Below are 21738 nucleotides of genomic sequence, written 5' to 3'. Positions count from 1 at the left end.
TAGGCTCTTTTACCAAGTGAAATTTTAATATTAATCTTTTAACATGGCAAGTAAGCAAATGACAGAACAGCAAACATTCACTTTAAATAATTAGCTATGACTCCTCTATGTCTTAACTTCAGTGTTTAGAAGCATGTTCCTCCTCATTCTTTGGAGCAGTCAGGAAATATTCCACTCCGACAGCTAATAAAAATGCTCCAAAACCCCATTTGAATCCTCTTGACAAAGCAGCCCATAAAGTAGGAGGTTTTCCAAAACGACCCATGTATCGCCAAGCTTCATTGCTAGGAGTTAAAAAAAAAAAAATCAGAAAATAAAGTCTTGGTCACAATTACCTGGTTGTAAAATTTCATATTTAATTCCTAACTTTCAGATATATGCATAGAGGTTCTAATAATAATCAATCAGCTAGTTTTCCATGGAATAACATAGATTAATCTATTTATGCCTGAACTTAACATGTAAAACAAAGATAATGTAGGAATGAACAATCATGTATTTCATTGTAGTCTTGTTACTTTAGATTTTATTGAGTTAAGAGTTATTCAGCTTGATTTTTCTTGTGTCCAGAGGGAGTAAGTATGCTATTATAAAAGCATTTAATAAAATCCTGGGTCTCTGGGATAGATCCAGCCAGGCATAAAACTACATCACTTATATAAACTATAATCACTTAATGGTCATTACAGCTGTTTTCAGAGAGATGGGGTCCTATACGGAGAAGCACAAATTATTGTTTCTTGCTCTGGCATTTTTCCTTCTGGCTACTTTTAAAACAGAAGGGTGAATGGAGCTGATAGCACTTTAGAAAAGAATATCCTGTTCACTTTTCTCTTGGTGGCAAAGAATAGGAAATTTAGGGGATGCTCATCACTTGGGGAATGGCTGAACAAGTTGAACAGTCTGATCTGAAATCAATCTGCTTGTCATTTCTTATGACTAGAAAGACTTACACGAACAGATGCAAATGAAGTGAGCAGAACCAGGAGAACACTGTACACTGTGACAGCAATACTGTACAATGATCAATTATGAATGGCTTGGCTATTCTCAGCAATATAATGATTCAAGAGAGTTCCAAATGACTCATGATGAAAAATGTTATCCACATCCAGAGAAAGAACTGGAATCTGAACACAGATTGAAGCATTGTTCACTTTATTTTTTTCATGTTTTTTTTTCTTTTGGTCTGATTCTTTTTTCACAATATGACTAATATGGAAATGTTTTTACATGATATATATATATATATATATAATTTATATCAAATTGCTTATCATCTTTAAAGAGGGAGGAGATTAGGGAGAGAGGGAGAAAATTTGGAACTCAAATTTTAAAAAAAAATTAATGTTAAAAATTGTCTTTACATATAATTGGAAAAAATATTATTTAAAAAATAAAAAAAGAATATCCTGCTGGATGTTAGGACAACAATGGGTATGACTAATTTTCCTACAAGCACAATTACCCTGGATAAATATAGATTACCACTCAAAAGTCTTCCTAAAATCGACTGAAATGGCTAGAGACTAGACGTATAAGATCAATTTAGATGATGATAACCTCTTTTCTAGAGCACAAAATATGCCATGACTCACCGATCCCTGCAATACATATCTGTGGAAAAGCTTTTATCACCCATCAGGAAGACTCCTGCTGCATGCGAGAGAGTACAGCTAACAAAAAATCAATATAATGCAAACTTTACAATTTTTCTTCTCTTCAGGAAAGGATATGTAGGAAACAATAACTGATGTCCTAACTAATGTTACAGAATGATTTACTGAGGTCCTCTTACCGGCCCCATGGATCCCTGAGACCTTGCTTAGCCAACCTCTCCTGGACTCGTTGGAGTGGTGTTCCTTCTATCTTCCACTGTTTGTAATCAGGGAGTTCAATTTTTCCATGACCATGTCCATGCTCATGCTCATGTCCATGTGCCATGCCTATAGAAAGAAATTAAAATAAGCAAGAAATATATAGCCTATGATTTCATGTTAATCATAAGAAAGTAAGGCCTTTTTTGTTTGCTTGTACCTGTAACCCCATTGCTTAGTATAAGGCCTGGTGCAGAGTAAGGGTTTAATAAGTGCTTCATCTCTCAATGATAGCTCATATCTTTTGAGCATTTTGTAAATCTTACTATCTCAAATCAACAGTCCATTGAATATATCAGGGACTTAAATGTTTGTTGAACTGCAACTCTGTAAGGTAGGTAGAACAAATGGTATTACCCCAATTTTATCACACTACTAGTTTATTTTTTTTAATCATATAACCCCAATTCCAAGATTACACAGTAAATATACAAATTGGGTTTTTAATGTCACTAGGATGATTAAAAAGGGCTTCAGATTAGGTTGTTGAAAGAAAAATTACAAAAAAAAAGAAAGAAATTACAAGATTAGCAGGAGTAACTCAGCATTTGTCATAGAACATATTGAAATTCAAAATGCAGGGTAGTATAGAAAAAATTGGGGTGTAATCAGTCTATTTAAAAATAACTTAATTTTAAAATTATCATTTGAAGTATGATATGGTGAGGGGAGGATTTAATTTGAAATCAGAGGACCTAGGTTGATTCTCAGATCTGATATTTATTTCTTTATTACCATGAACAGACACACTGTCTCTTGGCCTCAGTTTCCTCATCTATAAAATAACATGCCTGCAACAGATCTGTAGTGTCAAACTCAAATAGAAAGGGGGACCACTAAACCATATATAAGGTTAGTTGCAGGCCATGTATTGACTTGGAAAATAATATGGGACAATGTTTTATTGTATTTTTATTTGTTTTATTAAGCTTATCTCAATTACACCTTAATGTAGTTCAGGTTCCCTGCTGGGCTGCATGTGATAGTGTTTGACATCTCTGGACTAGCTGATCACAATGGTCCCTTTGAGTTTCGTTATGATCCTAGGCAAGAATACCATTTTTTATCCATTCATCTGATTCCATATTCATAAAATTAGATACATTGGAGCTCAGAACTAGAACCCAGACCTTCTGGCTTCAAATCAAGTGCTCTTTCTACCTTCGAGACATTTTCTGATATGATTTAAATTAAAAATAAACAAACCTTGTTATCTTTTATGTTTATATCACCTTTACTCCTTTTTTTTTTTTTTGCTTTTTGGAGGACAATTGGGGTTAAGTGACTTGCCCAAGGTCATATGGCTAGTTTTTGTGTTAAGTGTCTGAGGCTGGATATAAACTCGGGTCTTCCTGACTCCAGGGCCAGTGCTCTATTCACTGCACCACCTAGCTGCCCCATATCACCTTTACTTGTGAACATATCACTCTTCTCATGCCTAACTTAGAAGGTATTCCTTATTAAAAAAAAAAAAAGGCATATTGGCAAAAGCAATCAACACATCAACTGAGTCAGGCAGTATTACATGCAATGTCCCACGCCCATCATTCTCCATCTCTACAAGGATGGAGCCCTCAACATTTTCTTCTCTTTTGTTTGGGGGTCAAGCTTGGTCATTATAATTATTAGCATTCTATTTCATGAAGCTTTTTTTGGTTGTTCCTACCATTTACACTGCTGTAGTTGTGTAATATTGTGTAATAATTTCCTGGTTCTGCTTACTTCATTCTGCTCATGAATGTCCATAAGCTCCTACAGGGCATGGACAGTTTTTACCTTTTTCTCTATCTCCATGTGGTTATTAGCACACTGCCTAGCACACAGTAATCACTTATAAATGACTGGTTATTGTTCGATTAAATTGTGATGGTTGTAAATGATGGTTTGGCTAAAGCTGGTGGTTCTAAATGTTAAGATCTAGACAAAACTTTTTAAAAAATAACAGAAAAGTTTTTCCCCTGTCAAATATTTTCATCCACAAATTAAATATTCTCTTCATGTATAAAAGTACTTTGGAGTAAAGTTGTATACATTTAAGTATCAGCTGTAAATGAAAATTTTTTGAGTTAAGGGATAGAACTTTATTTGGTAGGTGATATTAGGAAGAACAAAGTCTCCTTTCCTTTAGATTATTTAGATTAATAAATGTGCCAGAGATTGAAGAATTAAGGTATCCTCACCATATAATGGGGGGGGGGAGAGCAGGGGATAAGGAGGGGAAAGAGAGGGGAGAATACAGTATTTTTCCACTACTCTTTTGTATTGTGAGGTAAAACTGTAAGACTACCCTTCATCAGGACCAATTCAAATGCCCTTCATACCTGCCTGCATTACAGACTCAATGAAATGCTATTTTCCCTCTAACAACTGAAGAGCCTAGAAACCAGTGACATGATATGAGGAAACTAGGTCAAGCTGTCTAAGTCTGGTAAGCACACAAATAAGCCAAACGGCGGCATACTGCAAAAAGAAGGATGCTGATTTTATGGGGGATTTTTAAGGAGGGACTTAAAACCCCCCCCATTATTTTGATATATTACTTTCCTACATTCCCATCCCTACCCTCAATAGTACTTTTCAATAAAAGTTAAGCAAAACAGCCTAAAAGAGTGAGTGTGATTGGTAGTTTGTGTTATTTTCAACTTTTGTAGCTTACTGTTTAAGACAAAGGGTAGGGAGGCGGCTAGGTGGCACAGTGAATAGAGAGCACTGGCCCTGGAGTCAGGAGGACCTGAGTTCAAATCTGGACTGAAGACACTTCACACACACACACACACACACACACACACACACACACACACACACAGCCATGTGACCTTGGGCAAATCACTTAAACCCAACTGCCCTGCCTTCCCCCTCCAAAAAAAAAAAAGACAAAGGGTAGGAACTTGACTTTTAATAATCTGAACCCATTGTCCATTGATATTACTACTTTTTTAAAAATTCAACAAACATAAATGCCTACTATGTCTAAGGAACAGTGTCAGGGATACAAAGATGAAGAATAATAGTCCCTCTCCTTAAAGAGTATGGTGCTAGATACAAGGGAAGATATCACAGAGTCTTTGCCCTTCAATTTACTACAATAAGTAACAACAACTTTATCTATATGGTGCTTTAACGTTTGCAAATTATTCTACATAAATCATGTAATTTGATCTTCACAAAAATCTGTATAATGTACTTTTTAGTACATTATTTAGAGGGCCATATATCATTTAGTATCTTGGGACTTCAAATATCCTAATTCATAAAAAGTCATTGGATTAAATTCTCTCTAAAGTCCTTTCCAACCTAAAACCCTATACTAAAAGTGGTTTTAGATCTGAGGAGCTTAGAGTGCCAGGTACTGGGAGATACCAGGTACTGAAGTCCTATAAGTTCTCAAGAGATGTGAGTTTAGAGCTGAGAAGATAGATCAGGACTGGAGATTAAAGTTTTGGCAGTCATCTGCAAAAAGAGGGTAGCTGAAGCTGTGGTAATAAATGATGTCAACAAGGAATGGATTGTAGAGAAGGAAGAGGGCAAGGACAGACTTTTATGGAACATGTATATACTATGAAATAATCCTGGAATGACGAATTAAAGTCCAGTTATGGAGAGCGTAACACATCTGTGCACTGGAAGTATCAGTTCTGTGCTGAAGGAGGTGGAAAGAGGATGAACTACTATCAAAACGCAGAGAAGCAATTCAGAAGTGTAGCTGAAGCTAAGAAAGGAGGAAAGACTACTGGAAGGGTAGCAAAAAGGGTTAAATGCTCAATGTAAAAGAGGAATGCAAAAAGGCTATTAGATTTGGCAAACAGGACCCCACCCCTCACTTCATCTAGGACAAAAGGTTGAAAAGAACAGGTAGTGAGGAATTGGAGTCATCCACTGTGGACAACCTTTTAATTAAGTTAGCACAGAAGAGCAAGACGGATATGGGGCAGTAATTGTATAGGTTAAAAGGTCAAAGGAAGGTCTTCCTTCTTTGTTATAATAAAGACTGAGAGATTTCAGCATGTTTGTAGGCAGAAGGGAAGGGGGCAGTTGGAAAAAAAAAAGGTGCAGATATTTAAGGGGAGATGCCTGCTGGATTAAGGTCACGATGGAGGCAATAGGGATTTGGATGCGGTCCGTCCATGCTAGGCACTGAGAATACAAAGGAAAGCTAAAAGAGAGTCCCGGCCCCCCAGGAGCTTACAGTCTTACAGAGCAGAAGTGGAGGAATTACGGGAAGGCAGGCAACAAGCACTGGAGCTCGTGAGCCAGGATGTTAACTCATTTGATCGGATGTAGTGAGGAGAGGCAGTGGCACTCAGTGGCTGGGGCATCTGCTCCTTAAGTTTTAGGGATCTTAAGGGGTGGGGGTGGGGAGCGGTGTCATGGTGGCACGATAAAAAGCAAATGGGCTGACTGATACAGGATAATCAATAAAGGTAGTAAGAACAAGCCCTGTACCCTGAACTATGGTAGCTGTTGTATCGCGGCAAGGCCCTCGCACTCGTACAAGCTGGAAGACACTATGTGGATAGCGAAGGTCAGAGTGACCTGACGGTTTCAAGGGTTGGGGAGCGAGCTCCGGGATACGCGAGAGATCGATGATTCCAAACGGCGGAGCAGAGGACGCAGCGTCTCCCACAGTGGGGGCGGGCCTGCTCTGAGCGCCGAGAGCACCAAGGAGAGTAACGCGAGGGTCACGGGTACCCTCCTTTGCTCCCCTGGCGCGAACCCCGCCAACGGGGCAGACGAGTCCCACCTTCCTGTCCCCCGGCCCGGAGGTCCCGCACCTTTGCTCTCCCCTCCCCCTTCCCTCCTCCCGGAGTTACCTGACAGGAATCTTGACCTCCCAGGGACACTGGAATCTCAACACCGCCCCCCCCACCCCCCCCAGCCAGAGTCAGAAGGAAGCGGAAGTTGACCGGACGGAACTACCTGGGGGGGGGGGGGGAACCCGAGGCTAGTTGAAACGTTCCAAGAGCAGTGGAGAGATGGGGAAGGCGGGACGCAGAAGATAAAAGAATGGTAGGGGGTGGGGAAGAGGCCTTAACTTGCCTGCCTCAGTGCTCAGCCATTTTTGTCCTGGCTGCTTAGAAGAAAGCGACTGAAGCTGAATATTGGAGCGCCGAGGTGAACGGGATCTAGGTTGCGGAACCCTTTGGGTGATGCACGCAGCTGAAGGCGGAGTAGGGGGCGGGAAATGTGGAGAGAGCTCAGCGGCCAATAAACCTGCCCGTTGTTGAGGGCGTGGAGCCGCCCAATGGGAGGGAGGGTTGTTGTGTTGCAGTTGGCCGGCCGCTGTGAGAGGCGGCGGCGGCAGGTCTTGGAGCAGGAAGGGGACCGCGGCGGTGACAGGTAGGCGCCTGCTGAGCGGTCGAGGAACTCGACGCGGCCGACGCGGATGGGTGGTTCCCTTCTTGGCCGAGTGAAAGAGAGTGCGCCGCGCTGGAGGGGCTGGACCGAGGGAAAGGGTCGGGGAGCCCGAGGGGTCGGTTGGTCAGTCAGTCATTCAGCTGCTTCCGAGCCTCTGGCTGCCCAGGTAAACGCCAGCAGGGTCTTGAGGAGGAGGCGGTTGCGGCCGCTCGGGAAGACCCCGGCGGGGGCGGTGTCGCGGGCCCCAGGGCTGGGGTTCTAGGTGGGGCCTGCGGGGCCGGGAGTAAAGAAGGTGTAGATTAGGCTGGAAGGAATTCCTTGCCCGGAGCTTGAGGCTTTGCTGGCACCTGAGTGGAACGAGCCTCTTTGTTGAGGTGATGGGATGGAGGTGGGGGGTAGGTGGGATGCGAAGAAGGAAAGGTACATCAGTACAGATCAGGCTGTCAGATCCTCGGAGCCCTTTGTAGGTGCACGTTATGTAACCCTTGGTTGTTTCACACTCACCGACACACCGTTCATCTCTTTCCGATGGAGGGGTTGGTGTGTCCATGGCCCGGGTACTCTGGGCACAGTTTAGGGGGCGGACTGTCGGGCGACAGGGGTGAAACCAGAGGAGTCACGGAGAGATTATGCCAGATGTGTATTTGTTAAGTCTCGGGGTTGAGAGTTCTGTTTTGGAACAGGTTTTAAAGTTTCGTGGCTTGTGAACTTATATTTTGCTTTAATTCTCAAGGCTAATAGCACGGTTTTGAATGTTTTTCTTCCTTCAGGAAAGAAGAGACGCTTGAGCTTCTGGGATCAACGATAGGAGGTAGGTATAAATTGGGAGCTTGCTTTGGGAGGAGGTGTAATGAATGGGAAACTCCGTGTTGCATCGTTATTACCTGCGAATGGGAACCTTGGGGAATGTGCTGCAAAGAAAATGACCTGAAATTAGAAAGATAGCTACAAATACTATTTGCTGTGGTTTTTGGCAAGACTTATTTGCTTGTTAAGGAAACATTCTTGAAAATGTTTTCGTAGCTCTAACTAGCTGTAAATATTCACTGTTTAAGTTAGTTATGATTCTCTTGTTATAAAGACAATAATTGACTGCAAATGCCTGAAACATGGCAGTTTGGTAGATAAGGTGAAATAAATAGCGACTGAATTGCAGCTACTTCCTTAATATTCATTATGGAAGAACAAATTCTGACCGGATTAGAAAGCCTGGGTTGTAAAGCATAGGAAAAAAACAGAATTTTGAGATAGAATTATTTAAATTACAAAAAAAAAATTCTTGATTTCATATATATATATTGTTCTTTATGAATTGATTTATTAATTAGTTCTTTATTAGTTGATTTCATATATTTTTAAACAAGTAAGGACAAAAGTAGTTTTAGCAAGTATGTCATTTTCTTAAAATTACTCTCAAGTATTATATTCTGGTACCCAGTGTCAGAACTACTTCCTAATATAGTATCCCTTCACCCACAATAATTTCACTATTAAAATCTGACACCTAATTTTGAATTTCAGGTGGGGAAAAAAGATGATTCTTTGAATCAGTTAACAAGTATTTATGTCCTAGGCACTATGTAAAGAGTGATTTTATTTTAAATATTTTTATGCCTTTGATCAAGCTTGTCTGCCTTCACATAGCCTATTTCCAATCCTTCCTTTTAGTAAAATCCTTGTAATCTTAAATTTTATTTATAAATGTGCTGAGATTCCTGAAAGTAATTTTTGCTTTTATGCCTGTGTTGTTTTTTTTCCTGTTATGTAACCAGAATACCAGACTATTTGGAGAGCTAATGACTAATTCTGAATGGCCAGCAGGTGTCATTGTAGAATGTAATTGGGCTGAATATTATATGGAAATGAACTCCTGTGTCTTGAGGAATAGTAAACCAAGTTATCCATTACTTGAAAGTATGTACAAGGATATTAATTGTTGATATTGAACAGTCATGAAGATTTTAGTATTTTGCTTATCTTCAGTTCAAGTGGTATTTATTAAATGCCAGCTAGGTGTACTGTGCTAGGGTCTGAGGATACAAAGATGAAAAACAATATGATTCTTGTCTTCAGGGAGTTTATAATTTAATTTTAAAGTTGACATGTGATGAGGAAGAGAAGGGAATAAGCATTTATATAACACCTACTGTGCTAAAGATTATCTCAATTGAACTTTGCAACAACCCGGAGGTAGGTACTGTTATTTTCCCCATTTTACAGTTGAGGAAATGGAGACAAACCAAATTTAAATGACTTGTCTCTCAGGGTCACCTAGCTGAGGAGTGTCTGAGGTCGAATTTGAACTCATCCTCCTGACTCCAGGCACAGTGCCACCTAGCTGCCTAAATGCTTAAAGCACAAGAACACAAAATAGAAATGAGAGAGATTGGTTGATGGGAAATTATTTCTGGCTGGAGATCAGGGAAGGCTTCATTAGAGGAGGTTAGCAACTGAATAGGAGCATGGAGAATATTTCTATAGGTGGAGATGGTGGTGGATGGAGGGGAAGGGGAAACTCAGGTGTGATTGGAAGGTCTTTGTAAAGAGTTAGTATAAAAACTAGAAAGTATGAAGAATAGTCTAGTTTGGCTTGAGAACTTATACCATCAGGGAGTACTCTGGAAAAACGTTGGAACGATAGGTTAAAACCAAATCATGAAGATAAGAGTATCAGATGTTTAGGAAAATTACCCCGGCAGCAATATGAAACTTAAATTAGAGAGGGAACAGGCCAGAAGGGTTTCCATCATCAGGAAACTACTAGTCTAGTTGAGAGGTAATGAGGTTCTATATTAGGTTCTTGGTAAAAGAGGAGATAAGTGCCAGAAATATTGCAGAGACAAAATTTAGCAACTGCTTTTGGGGGGTTAAGAAGGGAAAGAATCAAAATGAGTTTTGAAATTTTGAGTCTGAGTGCTTGGAATGGTCTAACAGGGATAGAGATGTTTGGTAGTTTTGGACATGTTGAGTTTGAGGTGCCATTAGGAATATAAAATTGATCTAAAATGGACCTTGAAATGGTTTTTGAATACCTAATTTATAAGCTTATTAATGTTATGGAAGTTTTACCTCTTTTAACATGAAATTTTGATATTTGTAATTAGGAAGTATAAGTTCTAAAATCGTCTTCTGCTTGACTTGAGTATTTTTTTAATAGAAAAAATACCAAGAAATTTGATACTGAAATGAAATATGTGCATAATACCATTAAGAGAGTGACTAACAATAAATATAGTCATTAAATTATGTCTCTCCTTCCAGAACAGATGTACTTTTTAAATCTTTGTTTATGGTTTCCCAGTTTTCCTTTTGTATCTAAAAAGTCTTCTCTTCTACCTTTCTTCTGGTTAGTATTTTGTGTACTTCCAGAATATTGTTCTACCTATTTATCATGTGCAGACTAGTATGTCCTAGAGGGGATTAGCCCAAAAGATTGAAAAGTAGAGCTCATTTTTAGTCCTTATGACTTATTTTCTATACAGAAAGATTCGTTGAGCCCAAATCACTATTGCTTCCCTCAGTGTACTAGTTACTAATATTATTGAAGTGTCTGATCTCATTGAAGACCTAAGTGTTTATACTAGACCAAGAACTGTGACATTTTGGTTGTACAGAAGAGATTTGCCAGCTTCACAGACATTTTCATCCAATTTTAACTTAAATTACTAAAAATTTACCAAATTTTCACTTACTGTCATAACTGCAATACATCTTCTAGCAGTGAACTGAAGTAGCCAGAATAATATTACTACTTCAATTTTAATTTTAATTCACTTGTCTACTGTTACTTTTAGGCGTAGGTAATTTTTTTTTAAGATATAGATCCATGCAGAATTGCATTGATGTTCGTGATTGTGAAAGATGTTTGATTTCATTGTTGGAAGGAACTCCTACTTCAATAACAGCATAACAGCAGTTTGCTACTTCTCTCTAGCTTAGTAGATAAGACCTGGAGATTTGCCATAGGGACATAGAGGTTAAATGACTTGCCCAGAGTTATACAGATATTTGTTAATATGTATTATCTTCTATTCTGTCTCTTAACTTGATTTTCTAGAATTACACTGATAAGATTTGGAGGAAAATTTTTGGTCAAAGGTCTTGTACCTTTTACTTTTTCATAAGAAGTGTCTTAGTTGTAAACTTTGTTCTTTGTCCAAAAGGTCACAAAACTTGGATCTAGAAAACATTTTTTCTTTCCTAAGCTCATTCTGCTGACCATGACATGGGTTCAGTGGGGAAATTAATCTTTCTTTTTCTTTAGATAAGGAAAAAAAATGTTTGGCACAATACAGCAGTCATTTATGTTAAAATACTAAAAAAAAAAAAAAGCACAGGAATAAATGTACCTTTCATTAAAAAGGTAACCAGTACCTTAAGAATGTAAGTAGGTTATTTACAAGAGAAAGTTTTTCCAGTAAGATCAGGGGTAAAACAAAACACCCATTCTCTTCACTAGAAGCTCTATAGCAATAAGAAAAAGCAAGAAAATAAATACATAAATGAAACTATGTAGGCAAGTAACTAAAACTACATAAGTAAAGAGGCAAAATTATTTATTTGTGATAGTTTACTTAAAGAATCCCAGAGATTCAACCACGGCAAAAATAATAAAAATTAGTCTTCCTTTCTTGAGGTTTTAGAATTTCCTTGGGTACTTTATTGCCATGGAGACATACATGAACAGTAAATAGATAGCCTTGAAGTAGGAGGAGTGAGGAGAAGGAAGAGATCCTAGGGATATAGGAGTTACAGAGAGTTAGTTGAATACTATGCTGAGAGCAGTGAATTTGTTATTTTCAATATTACAACTTCTATATTTGAAATATAAGTAGCTTAAAGGCCTGCTCAAACTATAGTAACAATTTGATACAGATTAGCAAAGTATGGATTCTAAAACAAATTATTTATTGCCTTAGAATGCACTGACACAGAAAATATAACCAATTTACCTAAAAATGAACCTTTTCCTCCTTATCTTAGACATCTTTGAATAATTGGTTTCTTGTTCTGTTGAGTAATGATATACTCCTTTGTCAGTAGTTTTCCTTGTATTCGATTCTGCAAGCTAATAGTACCATTTAAACATTTTTTTTGAGACAGGAATTAGTTCAGTTGATTAGGTAATGGGGAGAATATAAGCATTATTGTGTGTGGTTTCAGATTTAGTATCTGTATTAGTTTTTTTTTTCTGTTTTAGCATTTTTTTCATAGTTTCCTCACTTTTGCTCTTTCTTTAGATGTTATATGTGTTAATATAGTCAGTGAAATAATAATAATACTTATCAGGCAATGTAACATTGTGGTTGGGTTTTTTAGTTGTCTTTTTTAAATCCAGTGTCTGATTTTTTTCTTATGTAGATATCTGGAGTACTTTGAGTTTTTTATTTATTAATTTTCATTTGTACATTGAACACCACTTGTGTGGCCAGCATCTTGTCTTTGAATTTACAGTTTAGTTGAAATGATTAGACTTCTATAGCAACTGTGGATAATGTGTGTAAAAATGTGTGAATGGATTTTAAGTCTTACAGAAAATAAAAGAAACCATTATTGAAGAAGTAGGTAAAGTTTATGTTGAAGAAAACCTAATATATGTTTTTATGGAGAGAGGATATTACAGGTGACAGAAATAATCTATATGAGAGTAAGGATGGTCTGTGTAGGTGATAGTAAGGAGATTAGTATAAGTAGAATATAGGACCCATGTTAGAGCAATAAACTGAGAAATATGAACAGGTAAGATAGGTTTTATTTGCTCAAGGAAGAATTCAGCTTCAATCTACTCAGTATTTTATAAAATTTATTAAATACCCACTATGTACCAGACACTGTCCTAAGTGCTGGGGATATGGATATGAAAAAGAAAGACTGATTCCTTACCTTAAGGAGTTTGCAATCTAATGAGGGAAGACAATACACACACACACACACAAAAGCTGAAAAGGTAGGAGGGTATCAAGCAGAGCATCTGATGGGAAATGAAGTGTTAGATGGACAATTCTGAGCCCACTGTAAGGAAGGAGAAATTTATTGCTATATTCTCAAATAAAAGGAGAAAGGCTACTTGAGGGTGCTGAGGTGTTGAATTATCAAAGCTGAATCACTCTCTATGTTGATGAGATTTTAGGTAATAAGCTGGGGGAGACTGGATGTTCCTGGAGTTGAAACTAAGCAGAGCAGCTAGCTGATAGGAAATGAAGGACTAAATCTGATAATGTATAGGAAATAGAGAATGACATTAAAGAAGTGGGAAACAGGTGACTTGTTCATTTTTTTTTACAACAGATTTCACTGATAAGGTCTCATATCATGTAAAGAGTTGATTCAGATTTGTAAGACTTAAGAACCATTCCCTCCCTCATAGATTAATGGTCAAAGGATATGAACAAATAGTTTCAAAGGAAGAAATCCAAGCTATTAAAAAGAATTTGACAAAATGTTCTAAATCAATACTAATTAGAGAAATTCAAATTAAAACAATTTTGAGGTTCCACCTTGAACCTATGTAGCAGCAAGCACCCTAGCATACCCAGGATGGCTGCCAACGTAGGTTCCTAGATCTGCTTTTCTAAAGGAAAGCAACTCAAAATGGGTTAACAATCTTACTTTAATCAATCAAACATATACCATTTGCCTAGTTCAGGGGGAAAAGTCAGCATCCTGAACTTCAGAGAATACAAACAAGTTACAAGCAGAAGTTACAAGGAGACAGAGAAACAGATCAGCAGACAGGCTTTGAGCTGTCTGACCATTACATCCATACCTAGTCAGTTACCAGAGAGGGAAGCACCAACATCTGGGTTTTCAGAGCCGGTGGGGGAGCTCAATGGCTGCCAAGAATCTCATCTGGTCAAATCACACAACTCTTCTCAAAGTGAGTCCCAAAGCAAAACCTCACATCAGAGTATATATAGCCTTCTCCTGGGTCAGAGAATGTCACAGCCCCCTTGACCCACTATTCAATTACAAAGTAACAAGGTGTGGGCGATCCTGAAAAACAAGCCTCCCACCTCAGGTTCCATGTAACCACATTCAACCTATTGGGGGCAGAGTATATTTTCAAATCTGGGAAAGTTCTCAGAGTCACTTAAGCCCATCAAAGGGCCTAGGGACAGGGAAGATCTTTAGATTCCCATTCCCATAACAACCTATCAAAGAAGAAAATGACAAATATTGGAGGGATTGTGGGGGGGAAAGGTCTATATTGCACTATTGGCGGAGCTGTGAATTGATTCAACCATTCTGAAAAGCACTCTGGAACTATTTCCTAAAAGATACTAAAATGTACATACCAGTGATACCACTAATGTTTTAGTCCCCAATCTTTAACTTTTATTTATCAACTCCCATATATATATAATTACCCTCTCTGTGCTGATGATTCTTAAATCTTCTTATCCTGCCCCAGATTCTCTGCTGACCACCAGTCTTAATCTCCAGCTGCCTTTTAGACATCTAAAACTGAATATCTAGTAGACATCTTAAACTCAATATGTCCAAAACAGAACTCATACTTCTAAACACTCTCCCCATCCCCTTCATTATTGTAGAGGGCAACCGTATCTTCCTGGTTATTCACTATCTCTCACCCCCTCATACTGAATTTCCAGGTTCTGTCATTTTCCCCTTTGCAGTGTTTTTCAAATATGTCTCCTCTCTGATGAGACCACCACTCCTCTAGTTCAGCCTCACCACTTCACACCTTGATTATTGCCATAGCCTGACTGCCTCAAATTTTTCCCCACTCCAAGCCATCTTCCATTTAGTGTCTAAAGTGATTTTCCTAAAATGCAGGTCTGATCATATAAACACCCCTACTTAGTAAACTCTAATGGCTTCCTTTTGCCTCCAGGAGCAAATACAAATAAATACTCTTTTTTTTGGGCATTCAAAGCCTTTTATAACCTAGCCCCTCCTTCCTTTCTAGTCTTTTTTACACCTTATTCTCCAACATGTACTTTTTGATCCAGTGATACTGGCTTCTCCTGGCTGCTCCATGAACAAGATATTCCATCTCTCAGCTGGGGGCATTCTTTCTGGCTGTCTCCCATGTCTGGAATGTTTTCTCTCCTCCATTCTGACTGTGACCTCCCTGATTTCCTTTAAGTCTTAACTAAAATCCCACCTTCTACAGGAAGTCTTCCCCAATCCTGCTTAATGCTGGTACCTTCCCTCTGTTTATTATTTTCTCTTAATCCTTGCTTACTTTGTAGATAATTGTTTGCATGTTGTTTCCCCCATTAAATTGTAAACTCTTTGAGGACAGGGACTATCTTTTGCCTCTTTTTGTATCCTCAGTTCTTAGCAGAGTCTGATACATGATAGGTGCTTAATAAATGTTTATTCATTAATTATTGCTGATACTTGGAATCAGTGTTATTTATCCCAGGAGGTTTGACTGTAACCTTGGCCAGTTGTTTTATATGGAGCATAACATTGATTTTTAATCAAACTTTTTTTCCTTTGAGAAAAATTAAATTAGCCAGTAATAGTGATTAGTTTGAAGTTAATGAGATGGTTACCTTAGCCTTGTAGACTAAGGTTGTATGTCAGAATTTTTTATTAGAGCATTACTAACATGAAAAATGGTTGTAATTTTAAAAATGAAATTGGGCATATTTGGTTAATTTATTAAAATGCTTTCTTTTATTGATATATTCAATGTATTTGAAATATTATGAAGTTTAGTACTTCCTAAGGCAGTAGAAAATCACTGAAAACTAAATCCTTTATTGCTTTTATCATACTTTTTTATACATCCATTTTTGTTAGCAGGAGCAGATTCTTGGACATGCCTTGAGACATTTTGGCATAGTAGAAAGAGAACTGAAAATAGAAGTCAGGAGACCTGGGACTAACTATTTGTGTGATCTCAAGCAAGTGCTTTTGTGACCCATAGTGTTTCATCTATAAAATGAAGGGCTTAAGATAGTGGTCTCTAAAGGTCCCTCTTTCTTTAAAGAATCTATGGAGGCAGAGCCAAGATAGTGGAGTAGCAGGAAAAATTACAGCAGGCTCCTCGTCTGTTCCTTACAACTCTAATGGTGGCTGAGTCCGGCAGCAGTCTGCGAACCTCCATATGAAATAAGCCCCAAGGTCTGTTACTCAGTCACAGATCCAGGTCAGGAATTTGCAGAGGCCAAACCAAGGAGACAGCAATCAAACTTTTCTCTTTAGGAGCACTAGAAGCTTGCAGGTCCCCAGCTTAAGCTGAGATTCTGGAATAACACAACACTTAATATACCCAAGAAATCATTAGCATTTCCAACTCAGGCATTCCCTCCAGAAGTGTCACAGAGCCTAGCCCTTATAAAGTCCAAAGTCAGGAAGTAGCAGACAAAAGGAGAATCCCCCCAGGGATGTCCATGATATGAACTCAGAAGAAAAGAATGACTCCCAAACATCTGTGAGCAAAACCTCAGAGATAAATGCAGTGGGGGCACAAATTCAACTAGCGTTGTTGGAAGAAATGAAGCAAGAGTTTAAAAAAGAGTTTTAAATATTTTTATAAATAATAGGAGAACACTAAAAGAAAAAAATTTTGCAGAAAAAATGAGAAGTGTGGAATAAAGAATTGGAAAGGAAAAATAACTTGGAACAAGTACAAAACCTTACCTAATTTAAAAAAAACTTCTTAGAATGAACCAAATTGAAGGTAATGACTCCATGAAACAACAAGAAATATTAAAAGAAAGTGAAAAGACTAGAAAAATAGAAGAAACCATAAGATATTTCATAGCAAAAACAACTGACTTGGAAAACAGATTGAAGAGAAATAATCTAAGAATCATTAAAAAAAAAAAACCTGCTTCTCATTTCCTGGCTAGAGCCACTCTTAACCATATCTCTAACTTTACCTCCACTTAATCAATAGTTTTCATTCTTAATGTTCCAGAAGCAGTTTTCTGCCTCAGCTGCCCTTGGCCATTGCCACAGCCACCACCTCCTCAGCTGCAGCCTCCTTATCACCTTTTCCTTGTCACTGCCTCCATCCCATCTCTGCCAAAGATATGACAATTTCATCTGCCTGGCAGATGTCTATATCTACCTGTTGTTGATTAACATTGAAGAACTATGCCAAATATTTACTACACTAATGCAACAAAGAGAAGGGACATACTAAGAAGCTGATGAAACTTTAGAACCACTTAGGTGGCGGAATTTTCCTGCAGGGCATAAAGAAACCAAACCGCAGTGACTAGAAATGTAGGCTGACTGCAATGGAGTGTGTGCTCTTCGCTTGGAAAAAAATGACAGTAATTGCAGTTGTACAAGCCATCAGCTGACAAAATCCCCGGTTATATGATTTCTTCAAAACCTACTACATGGATGAACAGGTAAAATCTATCAAAGAATTGGCCTTTGTGCTATTTATTCATGACATAGGACACTTCTTCCATCTCGATTCCTGAAATCCACTTCATTACCTTTGCTTTTTAGAATCTGTAGGGTTGGTGTTTTGTTTGTTTTTAATGTAGATATTATTTGCGTGTGGTCCCTAGCATTTGTCACAGTGCCTAACATAAGCAGGTGCTTAATAAATGCTGGTTGACTTGACCTGTGGTCTTCCCCTGATAAAATGTAACTTCTTTGAGGGGAGGTACTAGACTGTGTGTCCCAATTGCCTGGCTTAATAAGGGATTGATTAATTGATTAAAGTGATTGCAATTTTGTGATTAGTAAAATTGAAGAAAAATCTCAGCTTTAATGGTCCACTCTATCGTCAATTAATTAACTTTGATGAAGCCATCCGATAGATTGCCTGCTTTGAGGAAGTATTATATACTTAATTATACTTACTGGCTTTATCCCAATTTTGGTCAGTTGTTACATAAGAGATTTTGGTTACAAGAGCAACTTATGGTTATTGGAAGAAACTCAGCTAGGAAATGCAGATGGATTATTGTCAGTACATTACCATTTTTGGAGAAATGTTAAAAAAAAAGTTAAAAAATTTTTCTTACATTAGATTAGTTAAAGTGTTGGAAGAAAATCTTTTTCAAAAACCTTAAATGGAATACATAAGATCATAGATTTAGAACTGGAAGGGACCTAAGGTTGTCTAATTCAGTAGTCTCTAAGCTTTTTTCATCACAGACTTCAGCAGTAAAAAAAAAAAATTGAGCACATACCCCTAATAAATACGTATTTACTTATTTACAAATTGTAAACATGGACTACTGTATTTATGCTCTAAAACATATAAATGTGAAAAGGACAAGAGAAGGGTAAAATGACATTTGATCCTAGCATCAATAAGGAGTTACTGGAGCTTACTGAGTAGGGGAAATAATATAGTTAAACTTGCACTTTGGGAAAATAAATTTGGTAACTGTGTGGAAGATGAATTTGAGAAAGGAAAAACTTGAGCCAGAGACACCAATTAGGAAGCTATTACAATAATTCAGATGAGAAGTGATGAGGTGAGAGGAGATGAATGCAAGAGATGTCATGGAAGTAGAAATAGTACTTGGCAAAAGGCTAGATATATAGGTTGAGGTAAAGTGAAGAGTCAAGGATAATACCAAGGTTGCACATTTGAATAGCTAGAAGGATAGTGGTGCCCTTCTTTTTCTTTGGGAGGGGGGAAGGTAGGGCAGTTGGGGTTAAGTGACTTGCCCAAGGTCACACAGCTAGTTTTTTGGGTTAAGTGTCTCAGGTTGAATTTGAACTCAGTCCTGACTCCAGGGCCAGTGCTCTATTCACTGCACCACCTAGCCACCCCATAGTAGTGCCGTTCTGAAGCAGGGAATTAGGGAATTTTGGAAGGGGTCATGGAGGGAAAGGTTGAATTTTGAATATTGAATTTTGTTTTGGAAGTAGTGAGTTTGAGAAGCCTTTAGGGTATCATGTTTGAAATGTCCAAAAGGGTGATATGGTCCTGGAGCTTAGAAAATTGAAATTGTATAGATTTGGGATGTATTTGCATAGAGATGATAGTAATGAAATCCATCAGAACTGATAAAGCAACCTAGGAGGAGTCCATTTAAGAGGTGAGAACTTTGGAGTACGTTAAGGGAACATAATGTAAGTGAAGAGCTGGCAAAGGCAATTGAGGAGTAACCAGACAAGTGGGAGAAGTGTCAGTGATGATCCAGAGCTGAGAGTTAAGTATCCAGGAGGAAGAAGGAAAAAGGAGGATGGAGGAAGATTTGACATTTAAGAGATTTTTGATTATGTTGAAGGGGGAGCAGTTTTTGGTTGAATTGAAGACCCAAGGGAGATGGGGAATTTGGGAGGCCAGAAGGATAATGATGCCCTCAACAGAAATAAGCAAGTTTGGAGGAGGGATAGTTTGGTAATGGAAGTAAACAATGGAATTGCTAATAATCTGGGATGATTATCCTGTGCTACTCTCTTTGAGAAATGAAAATGGTGATAATGCTTAATGGCCACTGCCTCAGGCCACTGCTGAACCTGGCGCCTAAGTTAAAGGAACATGAGGGTGGGAGAAACAAGTCTGGGAATTTTGTTTGAGCAGCTGCTATGTATGGGTGCTTAGGTTAGGTTAGGTTGTTTTTTTAATTCTTGTATTAAAAAAACACACGAAGGGCGTTTCTATACACACACAGTGGAACATTCAAAGGTAATTTTGTATGGAGCTGTGAATCTCCATTTCATATAACTTGCTTTTTTTTTTTTAACAAGTATATAACAAATTCTACATGTTCCTTTCAGGACTTCTGCTTATCTGTAGTTCCTTCTGAATTTTCTTCTGTGTTTTTAAAAAACTATTCAGTGGTCCTTTCTGGGTGAAGGAGCATCATTTATTAGCTCCTGTCCCCCTACCCATATACACTACATACCTATTAATTGAGAGAAAGAAAGGCATATAAATTAACAAATAATACGTAAGTTACACAAAATGAATCCATAAAGTGGCCATTTCAAAAAATGTATGTCTCTTCATACATTTTGTCAAATACATCTTGTGTCAATCATTTCTCTTTCAGGAAGTAGATAACATACTTTATCACAGGTCCTCTAGAGACATGATTGGTCATTGCTTTAATTAACGTTCTTAAGTCTTTCAAAAAAAGTTATTTTTCTTTAATTTATTTTCTTTATTTTGAACATGCATTAAAATTTTTTATTAGTTCCATATTCTTTCTGTCCCACCCCTTCCCCACCCATTGAGAAAGCAAACAATTTGATGTCAATTATTAATGTGAAGTTATGAAAAACGTAATTTGCATATTAGCCATGCTACCAAAAAAAGCGAGAAACATAAAGAAAATGAAGAAAGTATGCTTCAGTCTGCACTCACATCTCTCTTTGGAGGTGGGGAGCATTTTTCTTTGTCTTTCCCACTTTATTGTCATGAACCTATTCACAAGTTTTTTTTTTAAATTTTAATTTATTTATTTACTTTTGGTTTACAACATTCAGTTCCACAATCCCTTGGGTTACAGGTTTTCACCCCCTTCCATCCTTCCCCCTGCCCCCATGGCAGCATGCAGTCAGATATAGGTTCTGCAAATACCTTCACATTAAACACTAGTCAAGTTGTAAAGAAGAATTATGACCAATGTGAGTGAACAATGAGAAAGAAGGAACAAAATTAAACACCAAAGAGAGCAAGTAGTTTACTTCAATCTGCATTCAGATGCTGTAGATCTTTTTCTGGATGTGGATAGCCCTTTCCATCATAAGTCTTTTGGAGTTGTCTTCTAACCTTGCATTGCTGAGAGGAGCCCAGTCTTTCAAAGTTAGTCGTCACAGATACAATGTGTTTGTAGTTGTGTACAAAGTTCTCCTGGTTCTGCTCTCCTCACTCAGCATCAGTTTATATGTAAGTCTCTCCAGGTTATTATGAAGTTCATCTGCTCCTCATTTCTTTTTTTAAAGCAATTGTGGTTAAGTAACTTGCTTAAGGTTACACTGGGTGTGGTGCTAAGTATCTGAGCCCGCATTCGATCCCCCAGGTCATCCCAACACTGGGGACTTGCTGTGCTACCCGGTCGCCCCTAACCCACTCATTCTTTAGGATTAGATTATTTAGTTTCCAGTTAATCTTTAGTCTGTCTTTCCACGATCCGTTATTACATGTACTTTTTATTGCATCATGATCTGAAAAGGATGCATTTAATATTTCTGCCTTTTTTACTGGATTGTGAGGTTTTTATGCCCTAGTACATGGTCAGTTTTTGTGTAGGCATCATGTACTGCTGAAAAAAGGTCAATTTTCTCCACAGTTCTTCCATATCTAACTTTTCTCAAATTCTATTTACCTCCTTAAGTAATTTCTTGTTTATTTTGTCGTGTGATTTATGTAGTTCTGAGAGGAGGAGGTTGAGGTCCCCACTAGTATAGTTTTGCTGTCTATTCCTTCTTGTAGCTCACTTAACTTCTCTTCTAAGAATTTGGATGGTATACCCCTTGGTGCATATATCCCCAAAGAGTTTATATCTCTGCAGGATGGAACATATAGTTAGATTTAGTGCAGTTCCCAGAACACTGGATCTAAAGTTAGAGGCCCTGGGTTCAAATTCAGACTCTAAAA

General features: G+C 38.0%; 2 protein-coding genes across 6 annotated transcripts in view; one reads left to right on the top strand and one right to left on the bottom strand.

The window, feature by feature from the left end:
• On the bottom strand, nt 1–7048 carry NDUFB3 (NADH:ubiquinone oxidoreductase subunit B3). 2 transcript variants are annotated; one of them, XM_069068759.1, is made up of 3 exons: nt 6915–7048; nt 1799–1946; nt 1–284 (listed from the first exon to the last, which is right to left on the bottom strand). In XM_069068759.1, exons 2-3 carry the CDS (start codon nt 1942–1944, stop codon nt 119–121), a joined length of 312 nt encoding a protein of 103 aa, XP_068924860.1. In that variant the 5' UTR covers nt 1945–1946; nt 6915–7048; the 3' UTR covers nt 1–118. The 2 variants fall into 2 exon arrangements, with proteins under 2 accessions (XP_068924860.1, XP_068924859.1); XM_069068758.1 differs by lacking the exon at nt 6915–7048 and adding an exon at nt 6689–6848.
• Nucleotides 7049–7081: 33 nt separating this feature from the next.
• HYCC2 (hyccin PI4KA lipid kinase complex subunit 2) overlaps nt 7082–21738 on the top strand; it is a 76995-nt gene continuing 62338 nt past the window's right edge. For 3 of the 4 annotated variants that reach the window (XM_069068757.1, XM_069068754.1, XM_069068756.1), the window contains exons 1-2: nt 7082–7214; nt 8003–8043. The gene's annotated coding sequence lies outside the window, so the exon portion shown is untranslated. The other variant, XM_069068755.1, reaches the window with a different exon arrangement.

This window comes from Petaurus breviceps, unplaced genomic scaffold (genome assembly GCF_028583685.1).
Source record: "Petaurus breviceps papuanus isolate PSGF00001 unplaced genomic scaffold, PetGlider_PUasm1.0 90769, whole genome shotgun sequence".
In the NCBI taxonomy this organism is placed as follows: domain Eukaryota; kingdom Metazoa; phylum Chordata; class Mammalia; order Diprotodontia; family Petauridae; genus Petaurus; species Petaurus breviceps.
The sequence above is the reverse complement of the archived record's forward strand: the minus strand, read 5'-3'. Positions and strand labels throughout refer to the sequence as shown.